This window comes from Rhipicephalus sanguineus, chromosome 5 (assembly GCF_013339695.2).
Source record: "Rhipicephalus sanguineus isolate Rsan-2018 chromosome 5, BIME_Rsan_1.4, whole genome shotgun sequence".
NCBI classification, from domain to species: Eukaryota; Metazoa; Arthropoda; class Arachnida; order Ixodida; family Ixodidae; genus Rhipicephalus; species Rhipicephalus sanguineus.
This window is the reverse complement of record NC_051180.1, coordinates 109,415,676-109,435,399: the sequence shown is the minus strand read 5'-3', so window position 1 is coordinate 109,435,399 and position 19,724 is coordinate 109,415,676. Positions and strand designations below refer to the sequence as shown.

The following is a 19,724-nucleotide window of genomic DNA, read 5'->3' as shown; positions in this document are numbered from 1 at the left end:
CTAGCGAATACTGCCAGTTTGTCTCGTAATATTAAAAATTTTTCTATATTTCTCGTCGTAAAGCATAATCGTAGAGTGATTGCATGGGAGCATTGAAAATGTGTTATGCGCAATATAATGCAAAACATGCATTCAAGGAAATGTCTAAAAGTAGGTTTGTCGAACTTCACATGTTTCCTAAGCAAGCTAGCAATCAACACAATTGCAGCTCAAAACATTGCCTGCGCCAAGCAATTAAATATCGATATAATAGTTTCTACTGGAGGCCCCCGTAGTATTGCATCTAGTCAATCTAGGCAATATACTCACTGAGGCGAAAAAGCTGTGACTGATGCTTTTGTCAGAATAAGGGGTTTTTGATGAGGTCGGCTGCCAAAGCAAATCAAAGTCAACAAATAAATAAATGAATCCGTGTGTGACAGTGTTTTTATTGACCGTATAGCTACTATGGTCTCACCTAAACCTTGCAGATGCCCAAACCATTGAACAAACAGCAATTTCCTGGCAAGACACGGACCCCATCGTGCTTGAACGGCCCATCGAAATTCCCGAGTTTGACCTTGTCCACAACACGTACGGACATTACAACCGGGCTATCGACACAGGTGGGTGGAATCAGTTTTGTGTTCACCAAAGGCGTAGATTCTTTCTATTTATTGCAGCATATATTTTTTAGCCTTCTCAGCGCCCCAATTGTGATGTTAACTACAACGTCAACTACGTGCTCCTTATTCTCAAAGCGTCAGATGTTGTTTGAACTATTCGCAGTGTGAACTATTCACAGTGTGAACCTATTCGATCCACATTGTTAAGTAGCAGTCGGTATAGCAATAAGTCCACTGCATCTCTTCTGTATTAAATCAGTGCTTAAAAAGCACTGCGCGCATTCGGGCAGCTAATTGTTAAGAAGCAACTTAATTCTTTATCAAAAATACCTCCCAGCCGTTTGAAGATTGCGAATGCTCTAGCTCATATTGTGTTAACTAGTGTTCTTATTAATGCCAGGCAAAGCCAGCTGACGATGTATTCACAGTTGCGAAATCACCTTAAAAAGCTTTGCTCATCTTGGGAGCGTAGTGATAGTAATTAGTAAGTACTATTTGCGTAAGGAGGTGAATTCACTCGCCGACGTGCGAGACTAGACAGAGAGTGTAGACCTTTACGCTCTAAAGCCTGCTAGCCCAAGACCAAGGGGCGCATGGACGGCAGGGGGGTGAAGGGGGGGCACGTTCCCCCCTAGGCCTTACTTTCAACCCCCCCCCTCCGCCCCCCGCCGCGATGCAACAAGGATTCGCATTCCCCGAGACAAAATCTTGCCGACACCAATGAATGGGTGGACTGTCTTAACGGGAAGTATCTTCTTCTTCTTTTAATCAGCCAAAAAATAGGATTTTATTTTTTTATTATTGCATGATTAGGAAAATTGGATACAAAAATAGTCGGACCGATAGCCTAAAGGCCAGTGACCGGTCCAATAAAAAAAATAAAGTTTGGGATGAGTTAAGTAAGAACTAATTTAACTCGTACAACTTTAAACCCCTTGTAAAATGAAATTCCCATATTAGGTATCATTTAAAGGGACACTAAAGAGAAACAATGAATCTGTTTAGATCGATAAATTTTACTTTGAGAACTCTAATGTCGTTAATTTCGCCATCATAGATTTATTAAGGGAGGAGAAAATCAAGTTCAAACTTTCATTTTTAAATTTCGCACCGGAAACTCCCCTCGTGACGTCACGGATTTCAAAATGTATCTACCGTATTTTGGCGCCATTGGCTCAACAGAATTTCCCCAAACTTGGTACGTTAGGTCTATGGCCCCCTCAGAGGAGAATGCACTTCCTTTTTACCTATCAGGAACTACGTAGTTCCTAGTAGGCGCCGTCAAAACATGCGGCGTCACGGCGAATAGTGCAGAAACTTCAAGGTGGTATCGCCATGCACATTTTCTTTTTACGCGTTTTCTCGCTTACTAAGCACCTTCTCGCATCAAGCGTGGTGCTTTTGCTGTCGCGAACGAGTAGTTACTAATATGAGAAAAATCGTTTTTGCTCTTTAGTGTCCCTTCAACACGGCCTTTTATGTAAGTTACATAAAAAAACAAGACTCTAAATGTTAGAAGTATCTAATACCGTACAGACTTGAGCGCGAACTGCTCGTCCGCCCCTTCGCAGGCGTGTTCAGTTTCCTCAATGCTACGTTCACCTTGGAGCGCCAGAACGGCTACCACTTGATACAGACGTACCTGCCCACTTTTCTGATCGTCATGATCTCATGGGTCTCCTTCTGGCTCAACGTGGACGCCACGCCCGCGCGAGTCACCCTCGGAGTCACCACGCTGCTCACCATGACCACCGTTGCGTCCGGTGTGCGCACCCAGCTGCCGCCCGTGTCATACATCAAAGCCATCGACGTCTGGATAGGCGCCTGCTCCGTCATGGTCTTCGGAGCCCTGCTAGAGTTCACGCTAGTCAACTACCTCTCGAGAAGCAAACTACGCCCCGAGGAGTTTCGCAAGTCCATCAACATATTCCATGTGAGTTTCTTTTTTCAGTGGTCTCTCAGTTAAAGAAATAGTCCGACGCATAACGCACCTTTTTTCTTTTTGCTGTAATAACTGTTCTCTTCAGTAACACTGGCCTTTATATGAAGAAGGATACTCTATCGAAACATTTCTTAATCTTTCGTAACTTTCTCGATGAGTCGCCCAGCCAACGCGGAACTGAACCTTACACATTAACCCCACTTCGTTTACTGCTGCTTCTTACATTGTGTATTGATAAGAAACTAAAGATCTTAGCATGAAAAGAGAAAAGAAAGGCAGGGCAATTAAACTGGCTTGACAAGAAACCACTAGTTGGCTCTTTGCGTGTGAGCAGTGGAAATGTTCTGTATTTATTTCACCATTATGTTGCCATTTTCTAGAACCCACGTTAGCAGTAGGGGTGGTGGTAGCGGTAACAGGTGGTGGCGGTGGTGGTTGTGGCCGCAGTGGTAGCAGCAATGTGGTGGTGGCACATAACTTCCCTTCTTAGAGTTTATTTTAAGGTACACTTAGCTTGCCTTTATCTAACATTTCCTCATGCTTTCAGCTCCTGCGCGACCTGTCTTCCTTCCTCTAACATATGCCGGTACAGTGGTAATCATTAATGACAACATAAAGACCGCGAAGTACGTCTAGGAGTGTCACAGTACTAAGGAAAGATCCATCAAATGGAAATTTTGCCTCTACCCGTTTGAAGCACAAATCCACAGCGAATCCATACGGAGTTTTCTGAAAGTAAAGCTTCTTAGTTGACAAAAATTTGTCCTGGTCCGAGTATCGAACCTGGGACCAACCTTTCGAATAGGTGTTGGTGCCGGGTATAGATTACTCCGGCGAAATCCAAGTGTATTTCCTTGGGAAAATTGGATGCCAATTTTCACTAGCGGGATTCCACAGAACTGCTTTGCTGTATTCAAAGGAAGGTCTGTCGCTCAAGATCTTTCCCATTTGAAACAGTGCAATGTAGAAATGTTTTATTTTTACCCATAACATTCGCACTCTAACAATGTTTTACATCGTAATCTTGTTGTTTTCTTTTATGCGTATAAGATTGTGATTTACGAAAAAGCAAGCTAACACTGCTCCCACGTTTCTGAAATAATTCGCTTCCTTTTTAAAGTTCGTTACGACTCATAAAGATCGTTTGAAAGACAGAGCACGCTTTACAGAAGAAAAGCAAACGGGTATGGCGACGGTGGCAATCGGCTTCCAAGGCCCTCGGGCACTGGACATGCAAAATATTCTGCAGACATCGAATGTGGCCCGCTTAACTATTCTTTAATTGGTTATAGTAGATTTTTTCTTTGCTGGCCATGGTTACCTAAGCTGTTGCTTTCAAGTACCGAAACGTGAAAGCGTAAGCGCATATAACTCAGTGATAGCTTTCTTCTGGAAAAGCTGGTTGGGTCATCTTTGTATACATAATCCATGCGTCAACAAATTGCTCTGCCGCGAATGAAAGGGCTAACGAAGAAATGCTCAGACTTTGTCTTATTTATCCTATGCGTTTATGGCATATATCTATTTAACATTCGGTGAATATGCTGCCATACGAAAGAAAAAGAATTCTGCAGGCATCAGGAATACATGCATAAACTGAGTAACACCTCCTTTAAGACATCCAACTGCCACTGCACAATTTGGTACGGTCGTCTCGTCCGGATACATTCCTATACAGCCAAAGCATTTTCACTTACGCAAGAAAAGAAAGAGTAATGATTATCTGGTTAGAGCTCCAAGGGTTTTTACATAGCGTGTATAAAAAACCACCGGAGAAAAAAATTTAACCCCTGGGACTGAACAACCACCGAACCAATTCAAACCGCAAACAGTCAGGCTGTTGCACGTATAGACAATTTAGGAGGTCTACTCCTCGTGTGAATAAGCCATTCCATGCCGATAGCAAGTGAATCATCTATTGGCGTAACCACGCATGCGCGTGTAGGTCATCTCGAGAAGCAAGTTTATGACTTCCGCGTCTTCGCGTATCACCCTTGTGTCATCGCGGGTAGAGATGGATAACGCCACCCGCGAGACCGAAATTCGTTTCTAAAAGCCCTCTTCAAACGTTCGCGCTCATCCACGCTGCAGAAAGGGCTATCAAAGTCGCCCATGTCTTCTTTCTTGCTTTTTTTTGTCGTTACCCTCGAGGTCGAGAAATGACTTGGAAGGTGATTTACGGTAATCTCTGAAGTATGACTCTTTTCCGGCTGAGGGCGCAATTTTGGGTATGTCTCCAGAGCGCTTATGTGAGATCGCGTAAAAAAACCGGCATTTGTTGGAAGAGAGGGCAGCAACGGCGTTCCCCCAAGATGAGGCAGAGTGCAAGACGAGGAATATTAGTGCGCATAACGTGGGTAGAGACGAAATACTGTCAAGCAGTAAAGAAATTGCAACATCGGAGTTCCAAGAGCTCTAAAGGTCATAGCTGGAGAAAATGTGTGAATTCACGCCTACAAAAACAGGGAAAAGTCATGAAGTAAATATGCACCGCAAAAAAAAACAACCAAAAAATTCACAAAGGGGACATTTCGAAGCACCGACTCACAGGCGGGGTGAAAATAAAAAAAGCGAAAAAGTGCCAGCGAGATTGTGTATGTATATACACATCTACGTTGCAAGGACAACGTGCAGTGTCACAGATGGCGCCAACAGATAACACCCCAAAAATAGCCAAGTGAGAAACGTCTGTAGACACGTTTAAACGCACCAACACCACAGAACTTCTAGTGGCAAAATTCATTACGCAGAAACTTGCTGGCTCGTACATTTTGACGCTGTCGTCCTCGCAGATTCTGTATCATGACTCTTTCGCGCTTGTCCGACTGTAAGGGCGCAGTGACGATGCGTTGAGGACAAGAAAAATTCATGCGAAATATCCGTTTTTTCGCGATCAGCGTAAATGGAGGAGAAAATACTTCGTTGAAGTTACCTTCGAAAGCCGTTTGCCGCCATGTCACACGCTCAGTATAAAATTTATTTTGCCTTAAAATAACACTAAAGTAAAACGCTGAATCAGTTTATAGCAATAAATTATTCTTTGATAATTCTGTTATCCTTAACGTCTTCATCATAAGGGTATTACTAAAAAAACAAATGAAGATCAGTCTTCCTTTTCAATTTTTCGCCAGAAGCCTCAGCACTTGTATGTCAGTGTGACGTCACGTATTTCGAGTTTCTTTCGCAATTTTGCTATAGTGGCTCAACGAAACCTCCTAAAGTTTGCTTTGTTAAAAGCATTGGCACCACTCGGAATAAAATGTAGTTAAATTTTGCTGACAGCCAAGGCCACGTAGGCCTTAGCTGTAGGCTGTGAAATTTCACGACGTCTTTATTAAGAAAGGACTTTCCATCCATCATGGTGAACAGGTGAGGGAACTTCAATAAGGCGTCGCCACTTGCGTTTCCTTTTTGTACGTTTTCTGTTTTACCAAGCGCTTTCTCGAGGCAAGAGCGGAGCTTCTGGTATTGCGAAACGTTAATTTACTAATACGAGTGAAGTTTCTTTCCTATTTAGTGTCCCTTTAACAATAACACTAAGGTCGTCATCAGCGTCTTCCTACATAACAGCGCAAAACGGCAGATTCAGATTCAGATTCATTAGTTTCAAAGGAGTAGTTACAGGATTGCACGCCTTTATGCTGACGAGAGTCCCAAAGTAAAAGAACTTCATTGGGACGCTCGATTAATTATACGAACATCTATGGTAATGAGTAAGATCAGGCCGAAACATACCACAATCTGCTAACATTAGCACATTATGCTATCTTTTTTTAACGAGTATTGTAGTGGGATTGCTTTTAAAAATACGTAAATGTCAAATGAACTTGTTTCAGGGGCGTAGCCAGAAATTTCTTTCGGGGGGGGGGGGTGAGGTTCAACCATACTTTATGTATGTTCGTGCGTGCGTTTGTATGTGTGCGTGTGTATATATGCAAGCAAAGCTGAAAGATTTCGGGGGGGGTGGTCAACCCCCCCCCCCTGGTTACGCCCCCGACTTGTTTCTTTTATCACGTTTAGATATGAAATCGAGAGTATGACGAAAGCCCATCTGGTCGGGATAAAAACATATTAAAAGAAGAGATCCGGACACCGAGGAAAATTATTTTTTTTTAAAAACGAGTGTATCAACGTTTGGGGTGCCCCACAGGAGCCTTTCTCATAATATGTTTCGATTTCTGCCTGTTCATTTTCTCCGATGTGACGATGTGAGAGAAGCCGCGATACCAGCCTAAGAGCAAAATGCGTAAATAAATACGAATGTATCGTCTTTGCTAGACAGTACAGTGGCTTAGCAATCTGTTCCCAGAGTGCTATTCAAGATTCGATTAAACTTCTGCCCATTACTTGATTTGAATTAACCCACAGGAGGCTTACGACTTTCCAGATTACGAAACGCAGTTAAGGAGTGCAGACGTTAGCAAATAGCAGGGTCTTTCGATAACTTTTCTGGTCACGAAAATGCACCGTCACGCTACGCGAGAGCTTCATACGCTCTACAGGGCGGCAGTGCCGTGATACCACTACTTTACCGGAACGCTTCCATTTAGGTGTACAGCACTGTGGCTACCGGTGCGTGATAGAAGTGTAAACGCCCATTTTGTGGCAGTAATTGTTTTCCGTGATGACAGTCACTTGTCGATAGTTTTCGAGTGATAGTATCTCGCGGTGCTGCGCGCTTGAAGCTGCTTTCTCGAGCCACGATGCCGTATAAGCGGTGCAGACGAGGGCGCCATTTCCACCTGCAGTTACGCGAAGAAGGTGCGTTATTGTTTACTGACTGTGTGGAAACTGGTCATACAAGAGACTGCCTGCATGTTCGCGTGTACGCGAAGTAGTATGTCGTGACAGACAGAATCCGTGCACGCGATTATCAAACAAGCCGCGTCGCCTCATCTAAGTGAAGTGAAACGACGCTAATGTCTCTGGCTGAAGCACTCGCCTCTATCGCATTTTACCGTTCCGTAAAAGCCACTTGCAGGTTGTTTCTGACACCGAATGACTAATGAAGCAGCGTCGAAGTGGCGCCTATTATGAAATTCGGAGACAAAACTCGACGATTTTTAATCGCTGGCGGACCGTGTATCTACCGCTCCTTCAGGGGTATTCAGACGGGGGAGAAATGCTCGGGGGAGACGGGGGGATTGCGGATCACGTGACCGCGACGTCACGGATTAGCGAGTGGGCGTAACCCCCCCCCCCCCCCCCGCGGCTCCTCGGAGGAGACGGGGACCTTTTCCCCGAAAGGACAAACGATCCCCCGGCGGTGGGGGATGTGGCGGAATTTCGAGCTCTTGTTTGGCCACATTGTTGCACTTGCTCCTGCAGAGAGCGGTAGTGGGTGTCCAGTCTGCATTTGGGGTCATCGGTAGCTGGGGTCATCGTCGTCAGCAGCTGGTGAAACGGGCGGTACAAGCCACGGGAGTAGTCTGGTAACACTGGTCTCCCCCTCCGTTCGCCCCGTCCGTGTGAGTAGGGGGCATTTGTGGAGACTTCTCCTCGCGAGCTGACGTCACTAGGCTCCGCCTTCATTCCCCGAGCATTTCTCCCCCGTCTGAATACCCCTTTCAGTGTGATAGATTGAGTGTGATAGATTCAAAGTTGTAGGCTGGATATAGTTCGCCGCATGGTTCTCTGTCCTGCATGCTCGCTCTTAGCTGCTAACAGCATCGCGAAAACCAGATGTATTGTCAGCAAATAGGCACACTCTTTTTTCAACCTTCATTGCGTTGACGAGTGTTATGTGTGGGGGTCACCATCACAATCCCGCTGTATGTCTGCAGCTTATCCGTATGGCGAGTATTGCAAAAAATCATCATATGAGGGGTCACCCTATGGCGTCATCATAACGCCACAGCTCGCCAAAATTTGTGAAGTCACATGGTGGCGTTATCACATGACATCCTCGCCTGGTAAAAGGTGGGCCGATCCGGGAGGCAATGCAAAACCACGTGAAGTGCAGAAAGCTTCCAGTGCCTCCGATCCCGGAGGCAGTGCAAAACCACGCTGAATGCAGGAAGCCTACGGGAGGGAGGCGGGCTGTCAATACAATCGACTGAGAAGGGAAAAAGAAGATGATGGCTTTCACCTCCCAGCCGTCTTAGGTAAATGCAAGAGGGACCCTGTGGCTTTCTATTGCTTGCTTTTCTTAGAGCGCAGCTCTTAGGCGCCCGTTCCTGCGTTGAGCGGCGTCGCCGTCACCGTTGCCCTCGCCGTCGGTGGCGTAACCGACAGACATGGAAAAGTAACCGATAGACATGAGAAAATAAAATGAGAAGAAAATACCCAGGATCCAACGGGATTTGAACCCGGGTCCTCTGCGTGGCAGTTGGGTGTTCTACTACAGAACCACGCTGGTGCTTGAAACTCATTTGCAAAAAGACCCTATACAGGCATCATGTCGGGCAAGGAATCGCGTTAACCTATGTAATATAGCGTGGCAGAAGAGTAAAATAGCAACCAGTAATCACACAATGCTAATTGCGCAACGAGTGTGTGGTTTATTTCTTCCCACCCACTGCAAAGTGCTCAGCCATAGTTCTTCATCGTGATCAGCCAAATGCAGCATCAACAAAGTGCACATAAGACCTTACAGATGTAGCGGGTACCCCGCTTATCCCCAGAAAGACGAATAATGGCGTAGTGGGTGCTGCCCTACTTCACAAAAATTGTGATTTCCGGCGTAGTCGATACTTTGTGGAAAGCCAAAACTTCAAACGCAGTTGAAGTTGCCCCAACACAAAGGTGCGCTCAGAATTTGCATTAGGCAGTATCATAATCGTCGGTGAATTTTTTTATCCGGGGCCTGTCTTAATTCAAAATAGCATGCTAAGATGCTCAACTTCATTTGACATCTGCTACGACAAATTTCTCCGAAATAAATGGTGTAATGAACCCGAAACCACCGAAAGAAAAAAGAAAAGAAAAGAAACGAACGCCTGCAAGGACTGCTCGGGATAGATGCTTTTTCGCACATGCGCTGCAATGACCCTGACGGCCATTGGTTCTATATTAAACTGAGAGAGGAATTTCATGACTGAAAATTTATTAAAGGACCCCACTAATGACTAGGGGTGTGCGAATATTCGAAAGTTTCGAATATTCGTCGAATATTACACTCGAAATATTCGTATTCGATTCGAAAATCGTTTATTCGAGAAGTTTCGAATATTCGATAACTTCGAATATTCGAAAAATTCGAATGTGCGATTCGATTATCATGCATCAAATAACTCCTCTTCCACATTTCTGCTGCGTTCGTATAGCTAAAAACGTTGCCGAGAGAGAGGAGCGATACACATCGTAAGTACACGGAGGCACGATATCTGCCTGCGACGAGCGCCCCAATACGTATGATCTATTGCTGGTGCATCTCCGACGTGCAGCGCTATTGGCAATCATGTAATCGTTCATTTTCAATATTATATGGCCGTAACGTGCCGCACTACCACTCGTTCACTATGCGGGACCACTTCTGCAGTAAGACAGTGGCCCATGTGACTGGTGGCGGACTGTAGGCACCTTCAGATACCCCAGTCTGCAGCAAAGCTTTGCCCCATGTACCTTCCTATACCAGCCACTTCTGTTCCAAGCGAGCGTGCCTTTTCAGTGGCGGGGGGGGGGGGGGGGGGGTTGTCTCTGTTAGAAGGGAGCGCCTGCTCCTGATCATGTGGAGCAACTCATATTTCTTCATGATAACATCTAGTCATTACTTTCATTGTGCCGTGATATTTGTTTGTGTTGTGATGTGCATTGTGCTAGCCTAGACATTGTGTTCTGGAGATAGCAGTGTATGTTGTGTTGCCAGTCAGGCTGTTAATGTTTCTTTTCTTAAAAAAGCTCCATGTTAAATAAAATATTGTTACTGTGAAGGCATTTTTCCTTTGATATTCGATATTCGATTCGATATTCGAAGGTGGATATTCGTATTCGATTCGTATTCGAAAAATTTGATATTCGCACACCCCTACTAATGACCTTTCAGTCATGACTATATTTTCACGCAAGGAATCATTTCTTTCTATGTATCTCAGGCTCATCGCATGAGCGTCCGCGCTTTCCACTCCAATGTTTACAGCACATTTTCTTTTTCTGTAACAGCAATCAGTGTCTCACTCTGCAGTGTTTGATTACATACAGGAAACAAAATTATTACCATGCTAGTGTATATTGGCTTATTTTCATTATTAATTACAACCCGTTGTTACATCCGTCAAACATCACATCTCATAGTCGGACTGTTTGCTCTATGGAATTTTCAAGTATAAGCTATGTTTTTTTTTTCTCTTTTAGTCTAAAGCTACAGCGTTTGTCTTTAGCTTCATAAGTACTTCAGTCAAAGATCCTGCCGCCCGGTTCTTGGCCCATCCCCCTTTGTGGGTGAGCGCCATAAGCAAGAGGTCATCGTCATCATCAGTGCGCTCATGTTCTCACGCTCCTATTGAGTTACCTCACCTTGATGGCCAGCAGCACTGAGGCGCAACTATGTAAATGCGCCCAAATTTGCGCGTAGCTTCGAGCACTCGTTCTGGCGTTGATTTTCTTTTAAGCGTTGACTATTGTTGTTTCTTCAGCTTTGCAAGAACCGAACCTGGGACGCCGAAGCAGATGAAGAAGAGGTCAGCTTTAGTTACAAGCACTGTGTGCACATTCCCAGCGCTATCACGACCTCCTTGTTTCGCAAGTCAACACGTCAAAATCACCACGTTTGCAACTTTAACACGCTCAGTGTACTTCCTTCACGCAGCCGTGGTTTGTTTAATTTCACCTTGTTTCTCTGGCGCCGTGCATATCGCTGCCCATATTTATCCTTTTTTTTTTTTTTGTTCTCGGGCGTCTGATCTGAGCGTCACTGCGTGCAGTGATCAAAACCATTTCCGGAAAACAAAGCCCGCCTGCAAACCGCTCGCTCGTATCCCGTAAAGTTCAACTCACGTGCTCTGACCGCATTATTTACGTGCTGTGCTTGGAAAGCACGCCTTCACGGCCTCATTTGGTAATAGCCGAGGTTGGGTTTCTCGTTAATGACGTGCGACGCCGACCGCGCCGCCGAACTTGACGCTGAAGCGAAGCGTTGAAGAGAACGCGCACTTTTCCAAAGGGAACGAAGTTCTGACGGGGCCGTTCTGGAAACTTCGCGCTAAGCGTTAAACCGAACCGTGAAGACGTCGTATCGTGGGCGGGAAAAGTTTGTAAAGTGCCCGTTAACCGCAGCTTTTTTTGTCTCCGGCAGTAAAACTTTATCGGCGGCCATTGCGCAATTCGCCCTTTACAGCGCGACGAAATTAGGCCTGTACGTGCTTAACAAACTTTAGGTTAACGATAATTACGTCTTGAGTTTTCTATTCTCTCTGTCTTTTTTATTCTTCTCTTTGCGTTTCGTTGAAGTGCGACCAGTCGTGCGAGAAATAGGCAGTACTATGTGAAACACCGGTATTTCCTGGATTTTGTAAGCTGTATGAAGCGACCGGATGCTATTCTGCATATTGCCTTAACGGCTACCGAGATCACTCATATCGTAACTTTGAAGTCATGATTCTTATTCCTTTCTAGGTGACTTTTTATGTTTAGTTTTCGGAAAGGAAGGCAAACGAAATGGGCGGGATCTTGTGTGCATTATTAAAGCACCTGCTATGCGATGCTGCCTGCCATTTCGACCTGTGTTTAGAATGATGTTTCCCTAGCACAAACCTTGATTATATTTCGCGGGATTCTTTTTTCTTATTCTACAACGCCTGCGCTAGGATTGCACCAGGTGCATACATCAGTCTCGATGCTTGCCGTGCATGTTGCATGTCCTAAAACGTTTTCTTTCTTTTTTTTATTCTTTTTCAGCAGTCAAGATTGACAAAGGTATCTTCAGTTCTTTTGAAGAGAAACTGCTGATACTAGTGAAATGTTGTGTATGCCAGTTCAGCGATTCCATATTTCTCCAGTAATTGTCGTATTCTTGTAAGCTGAAATAAGATTTTATTTTAAAATGTTGCGTGAATTGTGCGCGAAACAAAGTTATTATACAGCATGCAAGAACTTTTCGCAGCGCAAAAACATGTTTAACGTAAAAAAAAAAGGATTTACGAAAGCCAAAAAAATATTTCACTTTGCTTTAGCACTGACCGAGTTGTCTTAACAACTTAGTACAGTTGAAAGATACTGAAAGAAAGCGTTGCTACTCTTTAAATTTTACATTTGCGGACTGTAATTTCTGGATCGACTGTGCCGACTCAGAGGTGACGTGTAAATGGCCGATTAACTTGCAAAAGAGGAAAAAAAGCCGTATGATCTTAATTCATCGTTTATTCTGACGAAAGGAAGCCAGATTTGCGGGGTCTTCTCGTGTTTTCAGTGTTTTGATGAAGCGAGTACCCTTATAAGTTGCAATAGCAATTTCATTGTGTCATCGTTGCGTTTCATTGCTTCCACGTGTATTGGCACAACTGGAAAATAACACTTGGCAGGTTAACTGATATAAGTGACATCATTAAAAATCAACGTGTTCGGGTGTTAAGCAGTGCGAGCAGCCTAAACGAACTTTCTTTGCGTTTCTCAGTTAATGTAAAGACAAAGTTTTCATTTTGTGTACTCTGTTCCTACCTGCCCCTTCCACTTGCGCAGCGGAACCGGAAAAGCGGTGAAAAACAAGATGGCGAGGAAGGTCCCACCAAGTACGAGACGCGCGGCCACATGGAACTTCAGAAGAACCTCAAGAGGTCCCAGAACGTAGACAAAGTGTGTCGCATCATGTTTCCGTTCGTGTTCTTCGTCTTCAACGTCGTCTACTGGTTCTACTACCTCTACATGAGCGAGTTCACTTGAGACCGAGACGAAGGCGTCTTGACCCGACACGCGTTGACCTCTCAAAGTTAGACTTTTTGCCGGAAGGTCAACAGGGTCAAAGGGCAAACATGGTCCCTGTCGACCAAACAAAGAAAAAAAAGACAAGGAATGGAACAAGAAACACTTTGGTATATTTCGCACTACGGAAACGTTCTCTCTAGACTTGTGCTACGAGTACATGCCGATTGTCGATGTTAACTACAGAAGTGTTAGCGACGCCGGATTCTGCAATGCGTGGCGGATGAAATGAGGAGATCTAGTTAAATATCCGAACTCACAGACAGATGTTTCAGTCGGTTACGTCACCTTACCGAGCAGCGTGTGCTTGCAATCATACGTCGATCGATTGAGAAAGTTTGAGTCTCTACTAATTCGTGAAACGTAATCGGTGTCACACGCCCATCTCTTGAGAGTCGCAGTGTGAGAAGGAGGCACAAATGGAATACGCCTGTGTACCTTGGCAAGCAGCATAGGTGTTTAACTCTATGTATTTCTTCAGACCTGCATTATATCTCTCAATAAGCAGTGCGTGTAGAAGACTGATTACGGTGACAGCGAGCACTTTACTTTCTGATGCAGCCGCTGGCTTACAAAGATTCCATTACATTTACTGTTTTCGTCCATTCATTCTTAACCATCAGGCATCGCGCAGAGGTAGCTAAAGTTTTGTTATGGTTAGCTTTGCCTGGCATGTATGGGAGCGTACTCGCAGCAACTGAACTTTTTTTTTTACTTTACTCTGCGTTGCTAAGCCTGTTGCTTGCCAGCGCATTACTGTCGGAAACGATGAGAGCGATGATATTGCAAACAGCGTATTCACAAAATGTTTTTTTTTATTAACTGTTATGTTCTACTGACAAAGAAGCAGAGCAGGTTGCGTCCTCTGGCTCGTTTTGTTGTACTGATCGGTTCTGTTTGCTGAAACGGAGTCCGCTTACAGTGGTTTGCTTTTAAACATATTTCTCATGTGTATCAACAAACCAGGCGCTCAATGGAGTCAACGTCACAACCACGATATTTTGCAACAAGCCACATTGATGCACCAAGCTAATATTATGTCGAACTTTTTTTTTTGCTTTTAGGAATTATACTTTGTCATTCTGCGGCTTATGTGAGAGAGAAACCAACTAGGGATTAAAGTGCCACAATGGTTGTGTGTGCTGCTTGACTAACCTTAATGAAGCATTTCTAGCCCAAGTTAATTTTGCTTGTGTGGAGCTAATGGGCTGAATAAGATGCACATTAGCTGAGCTGCTCTCTTAAAGGCGTCCTCAGACACATTATCTTGTTTTTTATTCAGCTTCAGAGATTTGTAAATTTTAACGGACTTTGCTGTCGCACAGTGCTTTCTTTATTGTTGAAAGCCTCCCATGTGTTCTCTGAGCAGTAAAGCTTCATCCTGACAGAATCACTGTGAGAAGGCAGATGCACACGAAACAACCTGAAGGACAATCCTTCTTTCACAAGGATGATCCGCAGCGGGAATATCAAGTGGCAGCCCCTAGCAGCAGGAACCCATTTACTGTTCAGTCACAAATGTAGAACCAGAAACGGCTACAGCATTTTTTAACGTATCGGCGGTACTGCTTCATTTGTAATGTGGCGCCTTCAAAGAGTTATACGCTGCCTCTTCTGATATTACCTCGTTGAGAAATAGTCGGCACAAAACACAACGCATTTCCCTGCGGCGGTTCTCACGTAACCCTCGCGAAAATACAGACTCGTTACCGTAAGTCAACCTTCTACGTTTAACATTAAAGCGTCAGCCACGCTACATCATAACCCACCAAATCATTTTGGAACGTGCATGGGCACGGTGCAATTTTTTTTTTCCGGAGCGAAAATCACCATGTATTAATTTTCAAAGGCACAGCGAGGTTACAGTTCAAAGCACCGAGCATTTCTGGTAGCGTGCGTGATACCACCACTGCTCGGCGACAGACATATGTGTCAACACGAAAATGTCACCGAAGCCCTCACTTTTTAAATAGCGAACATAATCGAAGTTGTGCAGGACTTCGCGTTTGAAGCAGTAGAGAAGATTGACGACCAAACCACAAGGCACCTGGTGGGACCAAACTTGCCTGCATGCCTGGGCTTTGAGAACCACGATGACATCTCTACGAGCATGATGTGTATTTTGCTACACCCTTATGACGCATTGTTGTCTCTCCAATGCATATGTCGTGTCGTCTAGTCAAATGAACGTGCCCGCTGGAAGAAAGCATAGTGTTTTCCTTTTCACGTGTATCGTTGGCTCTTTGCAGAGGAAAGTGTGGAGTTTCTCGTGAAGCCGAGCGGGGCATCCGGTGATATTTTCGGCTACTTGTTGCAGGAACGGATACCGGCAAGGCGATCGCGCAGATATCCGCGTAGTTGTTTAGTGTCCCTAGTAACCGTCAATAGCCGTTGTATGTTCATCAACTGCATCCGTATAGCCAGGAAGAATGTACGAAATCTCGAAATGACAGCCTTTTCTTATTACAGGCATCTTATCCCTGCAACATTCATGCTGCATATATGATATGCCTTAATAACAATGAGATGCTTACAGTAATAATGCCATGATGTTGGCATTAATATTGTAATTGTTTTATATATTTCGCCATGAAGCTGGTGTCGCGAACCAAACAATACATTGCTTGCGCCAAAGGACGGAGTACTTTAATGCGATATGCGCTAGACACCTTGTCTGAAGAGGGCGCCATGATGCGCAAGTAAAGGATAATGCGATTTGATATCTCGCGGTCATAAAACCAATGTTCTTATATTTGAGCTATCATTCTTCAACTATATCAAAGCAAGAACGCTTACTTTCGATTACTTGTACTTTTAAGAAGCACATAGAAAATGCCATCGATAAAGGTTCTCGAACGTGTGTCGCAGACAATATTTGCTCATGCTGTTATCAGCCGACGTTGAATGTCATGTGGTCCTTCTATCAATAAACGCACTTACTTTTACATTAAAACCTGTAAATTTGCACATTGGAACTGCTTTGATCACACTTGGGCGCATCTTAGCTGCTCTTTCATAGGCGAAAGGCTCTTTCGTAGGCAGAGCGAAACACCAGTGTCTTGTTACTATTAGTTACCATGTACTAACATGTACTAAATATACTGGTGGTAAAATGGGAACAAGGTTGTGTGACATATTTCGATGACATGATCTCAATACATTCTACAATCGCAGCTGTATCACCAGAAGCATATATAGAGACCTTCCTGTTGCAATCAATAGTTCACCTTTGCGAAATACTGTGCACTAAGACTTTGCTCGTAGGTGCGAATTATTACAATCGAGCAGTACTAGAACTAAGACTATATTTATATAAAAGAAACCGTTAATGATATTCTTGGAAAGGAACTCTCACATTTAAGCTGCAACTTCGAACTCGTCAGTTCAGGATTCGAGTGGAGACGTACCTTCAAGTCCCCACATTGAGTTTGGTCTCTTATATGTGCTGGAATTTCGAACCAGAATTTCGGACATTTTCCCCTACCTATACGTCATTTTCCATTTTATATAATGGGAAACGCTAAAGTATATGTCATTTTGAATTTTTGTGTGGGATTGGACAACGGCGTTCCGGCCTAAATTTTCATTGGTTCTTTTCAAGGCTACATGATGCCCACTTGGCTAACAATTTGATTGTAATTATGCGCCGTGATATGTCAGGCGCTACATTTAACTGCGTAGACGCTAGTAAAGCTTTCTGTTAGACTTGTGTGTACAAAAAGGCCAGCAGTAAATAATCCTCTAGTTTTTCTCGTTTCCTCAGCTGGTAAAAGAAAGAAATTGAGAACGATGTCTATAGCGAAATCAAAGAGCTTTAAGAACACATATGCCAATTTTGAAAAGGGTGTTTATAAGCCTTTTATGCGGGATAATTGCGTTGGGCGATAGACGTATGATACGTTTGAACGGTCAGCATATGCCTTTGAAGAACACGTATATCAAGCGAAAGTAGGCAGTTTCCTTAAAGCCCTCAAAACACTAATTTTGTATTAACCGCTGCCCGCTATGGTTGGTTAAAGAGCGGCGCAGGTACGGTTGAAGCACAGGTACACGTAATCGCAAATCAGGGCTCGTTAGAAGATTATACCAGGATGGATAGACCTCCCATTGTGTTGTGTCCGTTGAATCCTTCACACAGTTCGTATCGCCAAATCATGCTCACATTCACACTTCCACCAGTCACAGTTCGTGTCTTCTCTTATGTGCATTGCTCACAGTGAGTGTTGTTTCGATATTTCGGTGTTGAAGTTTTTAATAAAAAAAATGTTTTCCACTTCTGTGTCAAAGTAGTAAAAGCATTCTTCATAAATATTGGTGGTGTTCCAATGTGAAGCTCGCGAACGGATTAGCTTATATGAACTCGGCACAATAACATGAAGCCCTGCTTAAGGAACCCGTTACTGTCTTTAAGACAAGAGCAATCAGGCACATTAGTTTTCAGTTAGTGCCTGCCAAATAAAGGACTTTTGCGGTTCTTGCTTCTGTCAAAACTGCTCCTTCAAAAAGGTAAGTGCTGCCGGAGCGTCTTTATTTTTTTTTTTTGAATTTACAGTGGCTGCTGCTAGACCACCTAAAATTTGTTGCCGCGAAACTTTCCGTGAGCTAACGGATGAAAAGTGGGACGAAGATGCGAAAAAAAAAAAATCCCTGGGTTCCCTCGACTAACGCTAAGGCGATTTAAGGCGAAAGCTACTCGGCATCCATGAAAGTGTATTCGTTGGCATTGTTTTCAAAGTGTTTCTTTGTTGACATTAACACTTATGTTTTGGAACAGATTAAGGGACGTTTTCAAGTTCACAAGTGAATTCATTTTTAAATTCACCTGCTTTTCGTGAAGACCTCCTAACGCTTATTATTTGTCGCTTCGGCTTCGCATTTCCTCGAGCCATGCTCGAGAGGTCTCGGCGTTATGTACCATTTGGGAAGACGCTAACACAGAGAGAAATAACTTTTATTTCGGTAGCCGGCAGATTGGTGGTGAAAGGGGGGGGGGATACCTTTCTGGACCGAACGATGAGGTATATAAGGCTCATGATAAATCCTCATAAATCGATCATCATAAATGCAATGGGCGCAATTCTGCACAACTCAGGTTAACAACTGTCCAAGCGCTCGACAAGTACAGTCCAGCTTGATCAAGTTTCTTAAATGAATGGGAAGAGAAGTATTCATCTGCAGGTGACGACGCAGTTCGAACATAACCTACTGAACGCATTTAGAAGCCAAGCGTCCTTGTTCCACGACTTCAGTGTACGCCTCTCCATGTCGTTGACGGCTAACCGCTTAGAAATTGCGGGACACAGTGAAATGCTTCCGTACAAACCACGTGCGCGTAGAGCCATATGTTGTCGCACTCCATCTCCAAAGAAAATTTCGACATCTTGAAATTATGTCAAATCCAGCTACAATGATTGTTAGCGGGAACTAACATTGTTGTCTGTTAGTTCCCATTAATATTGTGTCTAACAAAGAAAAACGAGCCCTTAAAAGTCACTTCTTTCTTTCAATGATTGTTAGTGTCATTCCGCTACAAAGGAAAAAAAAGATTTCCACATAATCTCTTCAGACGAGAGCGCTCCCTTCCGCAAGACTTGCGCGAATTCTTGCCAGACATTGCGGGACCTTAAGATCTAGCAAAGGTCTCGCAAAGACTTGCGCAATACTTTTGAGAGGTAGGTCGCGCAATCTCGCACGGTTTCTCAAGGCGCCATCCAAAGCGCCCCGTAACCTTCGCCAGCCAAACGATGACATCACTGTGTGACGTCATCATGACGTCACAGATCGCCAAAATTTGTGAAGTCGACATGACGTCATCGTTACGTCACAGATCGCCAAAATTTGTGACGTCAACATGACGTCCTCGTTACGCCGCACGATCGCGTTACTACATGATTGTATAACTTAATGCATTACCAAGTAGGCAGCAGGCCTTCAAAGGTTACAGTGTGTGTAACATGCTGCTATTTTTTTTTAAGTTGTCTAAATTATACGTAGACAAGGAGGTATGCTTGGGCTGGTTAATCAACGGACAATGTTTCCCCTGTCAAAAATGAATAAACGTTCCCTACCAATCACCTGCTGTTTCGTCGTCGTATGGTACTGCGTTGAGGCGAGTAGTGAGCTCTTTGTTCCGGACGATGTCGTGTATCACGCCCATGTACTAACGAGACAGCGTTAAAGAGCTCGTTTCGTAGCCATTCCGGTGTCGGCGTCGGCGTCGTTGGTTGTGAGCGAAAAATTATATTGCCCGTGACCAAAAGATCAAGAATGATGCAAATAAAACAATGAAAAATCTTTCGTTCAAATGAGAATCCAGCCCAGAC

The 19,724-nt window shown here is 44.1% G+C and overlaps 1 protein-coding gene across 1 annotated transcript in view; it reads left to right on the top strand.

Annotated features, from left to right (window-relative positions):
- The window catches only part of LOC119394126 (glycine receptor subunit alphaZ1), a 164,159-nt gene extending 146,489 nt beyond the window's left edge, over positions 1-17,670 (top strand). The window contains exons 5-7 of the mRNA XM_037661375.2: positions 471-605; positions 2,177-2,538; positions 13,162-17,670. Coding sequence (XP_037517303.1) covers positions 471-605; positions 2,177-2,538; positions 13,162-13,362 — 698 coding nt within the window. The 3' untranslated portion in view covers positions 13,363-17,670. The remainder of the gene's footprint in view (positions 1-470; positions 606-2,176; positions 2,539-13,161) is intronic.
- The last annotated feature ends 2,054 nt before the right edge of the window (positions 17,671-19,724 follow it).